General features: G+C 52.3%; 1 protein-coding gene across 5 annotated transcripts in view; it reads left to right on the plus strand.

The window, feature by feature from the left end:
* MAMLD1 (mastermind like domain containing 1) overlaps positions 1 to 8963 on the plus strand; it is a 134831-nt gene extending 125868 nt beyond the window's left edge. For all 5 annotated transcript variants that reach the window (XM_019667896.1, XM_019667897.1, XM_019667895.1 and 2 more), the window contains 2 exons: positions 5184 to 5268; positions 6776 to 8963. In XM_019667896.1, coding sequence (XP_019523441.1) covers positions 5184 to 5268; positions 6776 to 7926 — 1236 coding nt within the window. In that variant the 3' untranslated portion in view covers positions 7927 to 8963. The remainder of the gene's footprint in view (positions 1 to 5183; positions 5269 to 6775) is intronic.
* The last annotated feature ends 302 nt before the right edge of the window (positions 8964 to 9265 follow it).

Here is a 9265-nt window from a genome sequence, read left to right on the forward strand (position 1 = left end):
TGAAGGAGAAGGGGAAGGGATGAGACAATACAAATTGGTAACTACAATATGGCCTCAGGGATAGAAAAGACAGTCTGGGGAATATAATCAATAGTGTTGTAAATATATTTTAGGGGGCCAGATGGACTCATGTCCTGTTGGGGAGACCACCTCATAGTCGGTGTAGAGGCCTGACCACCGCACTGTATTTCTGAAGCTGATGTTGAATAATGATGTATGTCAACTATAATTATATATACATATACTCTGCCATTGACTTTTGATGGGTGGCATTGATTTTAGGAAGCCCTCAGTGACAGCTTCAGACCAGTTCAGACCCCAGGGCAGCACTATCGCCGTGGGGGAGGTCCCCGGTTCCTGTGCCAGGGGCCCAGGGGAATAAAGAAAGACCCCAGCAGGCCAGTGCTGCCCCTGGTCTTGCCCAGCTTAGAAGGTAAATCTGTGGCGGGCTCTGATTTACCTTCAGGGCCCCACGTCCTGAGGTTCCTGCTGTGCCCCCTACCTCGCCCACTCCTGATCCCTTCACTCGTGGTAGTTTCTTTAGAAGATCTGTAACCATCTGAAATGATCTTTGATTGACTTGTGTCTTGTCAGTCTCCCCTCCATTGCAAACTCCATAAGAGTAGAGGTGCACAGTGCTGTCCCCATGCCTGGGAGACAGCCTGGCCCAAAGACCCACGAGAAATGCTTGTCAGCTGACTGACAGAAGAGCACACTGGGCTGCCAAGTAAACCCTCTCTTCCCGTCAGGTACTTGGACAGGTTTGTTGGGGACCCCAGAGTCAATGAGGCCCACACCTAACCAGCTGCACTAGGGCTCTGAAAGGCGTTGAGCAAAGGCAATACATAGGGCAGGTGTTTGACAGCCCCCTTCCCCGCCCCCAGATCTTGGCATCTGGGATCTGAAGGGAGGAGAAGTGATGGCACACTCATCACTCCCAATGGTCCTGCCTCCTCTGGAGGCATCCTGGAGAAACTGAGTCACAGGCTCTGACAATCCGCGGGGACTAGCACAAGAACCGTACCTGCCTTCACTGTAGGAAGCCCTTGGAGTTTCTGAAGAACACCTGAGGAGAATTTTCACCTAAGAGCATCCACACCCCCTCAAACAGGGCTCATGATGTAGTGCCTGTGTTGCCTCCATCCATGGGCCATGGCAGGTCCGAGGTGTCCCCATTCATATGGGTGTGGGAGCCCCCAGAATTCAGGTCTTGATTTCATGGTCTCCACACAGAACGTTGTCTTCCTGTCACTTCAAAGGAAAAGTCAGAAGGGTGGGTGAGGTGTTTCCAAATCTGGCTTCCAAAAACTACAAAAGAAGGGGATTTTCCTAGTGAAGGAATAGACAAAAGAACCCAGACACTAGAGCTCGTTAACCTTTGAGCCTCTAACACAGAGCTGAGGGTCTTCCTCTGCGTGGCAGGCTGTCTCTGTGTGTGGGTGGGGGGGGGGCGCACAGGCTGCATCTGCCGGGGAAAGGAGCCGGGTTCCCTAGTGGGTGGAAGAAGAAACCTCACCCCCTCCTCCTCCCTTTTCTCCTATTCTGGCCCTCTCCTTTCCCCCCTCCCCCTTTCCTCTCTTCCCTCCCTTCCTCTCTTCTCCCTCTCTCCTTCCCTCCCTACCCTCTTTTTATCTTCCCTCCCCCCTCTCTCCGTCCCTGCCTCAATGTGCTGTACACAGTAAGGCTTTGGATCCATCCCCTGGCATCCCCCAGAAGCTATTCCATTGGACTCCCCTTCCGTCAGAATGCTCTCCTCCTGAGGGTCATGGGGCCAGAAACTTCACTCTGAATCCAGCTGAAAAACAGGAACCCTTTGCGGGCACTCGCGTGTGAGTCCTGCTGATCATCTGTCCTGCCTCGGCTCCATCCCCCATCCCCCTTTGCCGGATTAAGTGGTTGAATCAGTCCTGAGACCATTCTTCCCCTGCTGCGGTGAGAGGAAGCATCCGGAGAGGAAGCATCCAGGAGATTCCAAGGGACTTAAAGGAGCTATTCACCTGTGGTGGATGAATGACAAAGCTGACTTCACAGCACCTGGCTTGGCCTGCTGGGAGGCCCTGTGTTGGGCTCAGCTTGCCGGGGGCAACAGTGGAACTTGGGCCCGCCTTTTGCCTCCTTCTCCTGACTAGCACATGGATGAAGCACTAGCCCTGCCATGAGCCCCAAAACATGAGCCAGAGCTTCGGAGCTTCCTGAACGTCAGCAAGGAGCTTCTAGAAAAGCAATTCCATGACTTCCCTGGTCACCATCCTGGCTGAGACCTGTCTATGAATGTGGCCCCTTGGCCCAGTGGGACCAGGAGGAAGTGTTAACAGGGAAGAGCCACGGCCCTAGTTCTCTGAGAGACTGCCTGCTGCCACCAACCTAGGCTCAGCATGGTGACCAGCATGAGGAGAGCACACCTGAGCTTGAAAAGGGCGCACCGATGCTGCCCTATCAGTGTCCCCTGGCACAATACGGCCTCAGCCATAAACAGGCTTATGAAAAGCCACAGGTTGCCTGGGCCATCCTTCACGAGTGTCCCTCACTAAGCTGCAATTTTCAGCCACAGCTTCCTCCTGGGCACTGAAAACATGTGTCATTTCCTGATTTCTCCATGTTCCAATGATTATAATTGTCAGTGTCAAAGGCAACAACTGTTTTCTTGGGGCTTATCTTTGGAGCACATTGATTCAGAACAAAGGATGGGGGCCTCCATCTGCAAAACAAAGGAAGCAGCCTCCTAAAAAAGGCCTGGAGGGAAGGCTCTGGCTCACTGGGCTAGGGACAACAGGACCAGGCTGGGGACAGAGAGCTAATGGTGCCCTGGGCTACCTCAGCAGTATGAAGAGAGCCTGCTTAACCGCAGTGCCCCTGGCCACCAGAGGGCCGGGCCTGCAAGCTAAACGTCAAGTACGCCCTTTGGACTTGGGAGTTGGTGTAGCCATGCTACTGGCCAGGTTTCCCCTCCAACTCTGGATGCTCTGGGTTTTGGGCTTCCCTGGATGAACGCTAGCCAACATCCCTGCTGTCCTGTGAACCTGGACTGTGTGAGAAGCACTCTCATTTATATGACAGATGCTACCCAGTTCCTCCCCTCTCTGATTTTTCTCTCCCATGCCCTTGGATGTCTTTGCTCTTTGCCTCTTTCCTTTTGGGCTCTTCTGCTCTTCCTGTGTATCTCCTTTGGTTACACTCTGTAGCCTCTACCTGCCCCCTGCCCCCATCCCTGTACAACTGTTATTTGATGAAACTAATGGGGCAGTGGGCGGTGACGGAGTTATTGGTGGTGTAGACCTACCTGGCCACAGGAGCAGGTTCCCTGAAGCAGCAGGCTGGACAGGCAAAAGCACTTGGTCTGCAGTTAGGAGACATGGCACTTCCCAGCCATGTTGCTTTGGGTAGGTCATGTGACCTTTCTGTCTGAGCCTCCACTGTCATGTCAGTAAGCTGGGGTCTGTAGAATTTCTGCCCAGATCTCCTAGAGCTGGTGTTAAGTGTTGACGGGAAGAACAGAAGTGAAAGGCCTGCCTCCGAAATGCCTGCTCCCCCTGAGCATCTCAGGCAGATCCTAGCGCTCCCCCACTTCCTGATGGTTTGGCCTTGGGAAGTCATATGGCCGCTGTGCCCCTCAGTGCCCAAATCAGTATCACTGGGATACTAACCTGCCTACTTCAAAGGGTTGTTGTGAGATGATGTGAAATAATGGGTACAGAGTGCTCAGTACAGCGAGCACACATGAAGGCAGTCCTGTGTCCTCCACCTCCACGGGCTGGCTGAGAAACAGCACCCCCACTGCCCACATCCCAGCAGCCCCGGGGTGGGGGCAAAAGCTCAGACAGGAAGCAGGCTACGGGCAGGATGGTGAAATCGCTTCTAGTATAGTCTGCCCGGTGCCATGTGTTTGTCCTCCCTGCCTTGGCAGGAACTGAGGCCAGGAACTGCCACCAGGCCTGGGAGCCGGGCACACTCCCAAGAGCTGGCTCCGCCCACCCCCATCCCACACCAGCCCCTCTGAGCGCAGAAAAGCAGGCCAGCCCATGTTGTAGGGTCAAGTATTCTGGCATCTGGGGGAACGCAGCTCACAAAGTGGACTCAGGAGTGTGTGCTCCCTGATGCAGCTGCCTTGGTTGTGGGCACACTAGCGAGGTGGCTCCTTGAGAAGCAGGGAGAGACGGCGGTAGGTAAGCACTGGACTGGGAGTCAGACCTGGGTCCCAGTCACAACCTGGCACTGAGCGGCCGAGGGTCTCCAGGCAGAGGGCGAGTCGTGCCTTCTACATGCCCTCATCTAGTTCTCTGCAGGCTGTCCCCTTGAGCTGCTCCCACACTCAGTGCTGAGACGGCGGCCCAGAAGCTTGGCTCTTCATCCTGCCCGCCCAGCTTGGAGATGGAGACAGAAAGCTCGTCCCAATTGCTCAGGCTGCAGCCGGTCAGGAGAACGAAGTGAAATTGGCAATGAGTGGTTACTCTGGGTGTTGGACAGTGTGTCCATTGGACCAGGTGGTCATCCTGCTGTGCATGCCAGGACCACCCAGAACAAGCCTCAGCCCTTTCCCCATGACAGCTCTGCAGAAGCTGGGTACCTCCCACCACATATCCCAGAGTCGGCTCTGCCCCAGCCCTGGCACCCCTGGTTTTTCTCAGCCATTCCTTGTCTGTGTGGTTTGGAGTCTGAGCCCTACCCCCATCGTGTAGTGTCCTCTGAATGCAGCCAGTTCACTGGGGTCTCCCTAAGACTGGCATGCCTAGACTCTTGTCAGCACTATAGACATGGTCTGGCCAAGGCAGAGTAGTATAGGACTGTCACCTCCCTCCTACTACATACTCTGCTTCTATTACTGCAGCCTAATGTTACATTTGCTCTTTTGGTGACCACATCTCACTGCTGACCCATCCTGAGCAGAAGGACATCCAAAATGCCTAAATCTTTTTCTACGTGCTCTCGCTGTTTAAGCTCTGTGTCTCCCACCCCATCCTATGCTGTCACAGTTGGTTTTTTAACCCAGGTTGCGGTATCCTACTTTTATTTATATCTGTGGAGTTTTGCTCGGGAGGGTGGGGCATGCATGCAAGTGTGTGTTGGTGTGTTCACTCATGCTTTCTGCTACACAAAATCCAAGGTCTGGGTCCCCACACAGCGTTCCCAAGGCAATTATGTCTTGGTAGTTGTAATCTAACACGCCTTTTTCATCTTCTGTTTAGCAAGAGAAACAGAGATCAGGTCTTATGGCAGTGACCCCTGAACAGCGGAGTGCATATATCACCCAACAGATGAGTCAATTTCAAGGTAAGCAGTTAAGGTCAATATTCCCAAAGGGAAGACCAGAGTGTATGTATGTGAGGGTAGGGTGAGAAATCGCCCCAGAATAAGCAGTTACTTTGGGTGTTTCTGAAAACATTGAAGGAAAGAGGGGAGACCTTCGAGTCAGTTCAGTAGCACCCTGGTTGGATCTCTCACGTTGGAAGCTTAAGTAGGATCCCAATCGAAGGCCAGGTATCCATAACTGACATCACTGTTTAATTCAAGAGATGGATTAAACTGAGTCAAGTGCCTGAAAGCAGTTGTTCTCAATAAGAGAAGGGCACGCCCCCTGGAGTTTTATCAGAATCAACTGAGGGCTGCCACAACCCCAGGGCCCTGATCCTGCCCTTCCTGCCCTCCCCACGGTGACCTCCCATTCTTTTTTTTTGTTTTTTGTTTTGTTTTTTTTGTTTTTTGTTTTTCAATAATCTTCATTTATTTATTTATTTATTTATTTTTTATTATGAAATACACATTTTTTAGAATTAGTTTCAGCTGTACAACACAGTGCACTAGTTATACTTTTTACCCCTCGAAGTGATAACCCCCCTCCCCCAATCCGCCGCCCCATTTCCCCCTAATATCATACGTATCTATTACAAATCCCTTGACTCCACTCCCTGACCTCCCATGCTAATGGGCTCCTGGGCCATCTCTCAGGTGTGGGCCGTGGAAAGGGTATTGGAGAAGCTCTGCCTCAACGAGTCTGTAGTGGGGGCTTCCCATGGCCTCCACAGATAGCAAAGGTCCCACCCTACCACGGCAGCTTTGAATGTAATCACCATTTATCGGCCTGGGATACAGCTGTTTGCAGAAAACCAGGCAGGATCCCTACTTGGCAGAGCTTCCAGACGAGTCGGGTAGACATGTGCTAAGCAGCCCTTATCAGCCGGTAGTGACATTGTGCCAGGCCAAGGGTACTCTCACCTGGGGCTTAGCAAAGGCTGCTTGCCCTCCAACAGGTGGTCACTACCATCATTTTAGCCAATGCCACCATCACGCCATTGCTTCTCCATTCTCGTGCAAAACCCCCTGTTCCTTTGGGCTTAATACCAACTGACTGTCCCACCTGCCCAAATCAGGCACGCGTCAACTGTAGGGACAAGGCAGACAAGTTCCAGGAAAACCATTCCACCCGTGAAGGGGTGGGCAGTGCCAGGCCTGCGTACAGTGATAAAAGCAAACCTTGACTGTAGCCTTGTGGAGATTACAATCTACTTGAAAAGACAGATTAAGCTGGCATTTCAGCCCAATGGGATCTGTACTTGGTGGGTGGGGGCAGTGAGCACAGACCCAAGAGTCTCGGAGGGCTCCCCAGAAGAACTGTGGTCCAGGCTGAGGAAGGAGGAACAAGGGAAGTGGAGAAGATGTGGGGAGCAGGAGCTAAGGGCGAAAGGTGAGAGGTCAATGCCGGGCTGGTAGCTCCTTGCCAGCTGCTGCAGACCAAGTTGAGGATGCCTTTGGAACTGACCCACCTTCTCTCTTTCCGTAGCCGTCCAAGAACAAATCACCTCCAATTGTAGCCGGACCAAGGCAAGCCCCCCATCCAGCCAGCACATGATGCCACCCAGAGCTGGATTCCTTCAGAACAATCTGAGTCCAGGAATGATCCCACCTAGAAGGCACCAGAGCCGTGAGGGCATGATCTCATCAACCCCAGGCAAACAGCAAGGAATTTTCCACTCTAGTCCCCTCTTTCCCATACCCTTGCACTCTGGCCAGAATCTCCTGGGCAGCCTCGGCTCTGTCTGCCGGCATACACAGATGCCCAAGGCAGCCCCCTCGGGAGTGCCCCTGCACAGGTTCTGTCCCAGCCCCCTGGGCAGCCGGACCCTGAGTCCCCACCAGCTCAGACAGCCTTGTATGCCAAGAATGCCCACCATGTTCAGTGATGCTGCATGGGCAGCAGCAGCAGCAGTAGCTGCAACCCCAGTGGTCTCGAGGGAACCACCCCCAAGCCAAGTAGATAATAGCATCCAGCAGCATTTTGATAGCAACTCGATCTTCGCCAAGGCACCTGTGAGACTCCCCCTGGTAGCTCCGGCCTGTCCATTGCAGCAAGCAGTCATGCCCCCCAATCAGGGGGCACCAGGAGACAGGCCTGGCCAGAAGGTGAGTGCTGCCCTGGCCAACCCCAGCTTCAGCCTCAGACAGAGCCCAGTGCGGGGTCCCGTGCCTGTGCTGAATGTCACCAAGTCCCTCCAGCAGGGCATAGCCAGCTTTGGTCACATGAGTCCCATACAGGGTATTGAGCCGCCGCCAAGCTATGTGGCTGCTGCTGCCGCCGCCACTGCTGCCTCTGCCATCGCTGCCAGCCAGTCCCCAGGTCCATTCAACAGAATGGATACCTCTCCTGAGCTGCCACCCTATTACTTTTTGCCCCAGCCTCAACCCCCACTAAACGATCTGATTTCACCACCTGACTGCAGTGAGGTGGATTTCATTGAAGCTCTCTTGAAAGGCTCCGGCGTGAGCCCAGATGAAGACTGGGTGTGTAACCTGAGGCTGATCGATGACATTTTGCAACAGCAGCACGCTGCTGCCCAAAATGCCGCAGCCAAGAATGCTGGCCAAGTCACCCAGAATAGCCAGCACAACACCCCCCACGTCGACATCACTCTAGGGAGTGGCGTGAGTCCATAGCAAAGTCACAATGGGCCCCAGACAGCCACACAAGTGTTTCCTTGAGTAGCATCAGTCCATGCCCACCCCCTCTCTCTTATCTGTGACAAAATGGAAAGCTGGTGATTTTTCAAGCTACCTGTACATATTTAAAAGTTTTGTAAATGGTTTTCCTAAACATTAATGACAGAAGTATTTATACTTCGTTTTGTGACTTTGTAAATAAAGTGACAGCTTTCGTTTCAGTACAGTTGTGTTTATTATGCATTGTTTGTGTTTATTATACATTGTTGCAAAAATGCAGACTGTGTTGTTCGCTCCAGTGATACCTTACAAGCCAGGTGGCTGAGTCGCTTATGGTTTTGATGCAATGGGAGATGTGGATGTGACCAAGAGCTGTCGTGCAAGCTGATAAATGCCAAATAGAAAACCACTTAGCCATTTATCTCCATTTTCACTGAAAATCCGATCGCCTTGTGTGATTCTTAGTCTCTTTTGTAAACTTGCAGTCTACCGCTAGCTCTTTCCTGATGAGCATATTATAGCAGAAGCCATTTTTATCGTGTGCCCCGCAGAGGACATTGGCGAGGAGGATGAGAGGGTTCTGTAGATTTGGGAGAGATGACAAGGGAGTGTGTGACCTGAACACTGTCTGAGCTGCCCACCTTGAGGACCTCAAGTGTCCTCCCAGTCAGACGAGAGAAAAACCCGGCCTCATACCTCTCCAGAGGGCCCCTTGCAGGGTGGAGGTGAGATGCTCCTGGTTTAAAGCCTTTCAGTATTTATTTCGATGTAAGGCTCTGGTGGTTTGGGGGGGAAAGGTCTGTAAACATTAATACTTGATTTTTTATTTGTTTTTGATGGTTTCTATCTGCAATTATCGTCATGTATATTTCAGTGTCTGTTAGAGGAAACCCATACCCACGGTCCTGTAAACTTTTCTCAGTGTCCAGACTCTGTGTAATCACATTTTAATTGCCACCTCGGATTTCGCTTCTCCTTTTGAAATCTGGCATCTGTTTCAAGCCAGTGCGTTTTTTCTTCGTTCTGTAATAAACAGCCAGAAGAAAAGTGCCTCTATGTTTTCATTTTTCAAGGGCGCATTCAGTACCTACAAACCCATGTCAGCTAAGCCAGCCAGTGCCTTGGGTTCTTTCAGAGGCTACTGATGTCCGTCCTGCACATCAGAAGGATGCCGCACTGAAGGGCGAGGGGTGAGTAGTTTGTGTACGCGTGCTGCGATCCTTTTGCATTACAGCATAGAAGCATGTCATTTTGGACCCCAGCCCCTCATTTTATAGAGGAGGAAACAGAGGGGATGGGAGGCCATGAAAGTAACTCTGTGCTGGGGGCGTGGGGA

The sequence above is a fragment of the Hipposideros armiger genome, unplaced genomic scaffold (genome assembly GCF_001890085.2).
Source record: "Hipposideros armiger isolate ML-2016 unplaced genomic scaffold, ASM189008v1 scaffold_509, whole genome shotgun sequence".
NCBI classification, from domain to species: domain Eukaryota; kingdom Metazoa; phylum Chordata; class Mammalia; order Chiroptera; family Hipposideridae; genus Hipposideros; species Hipposideros armiger.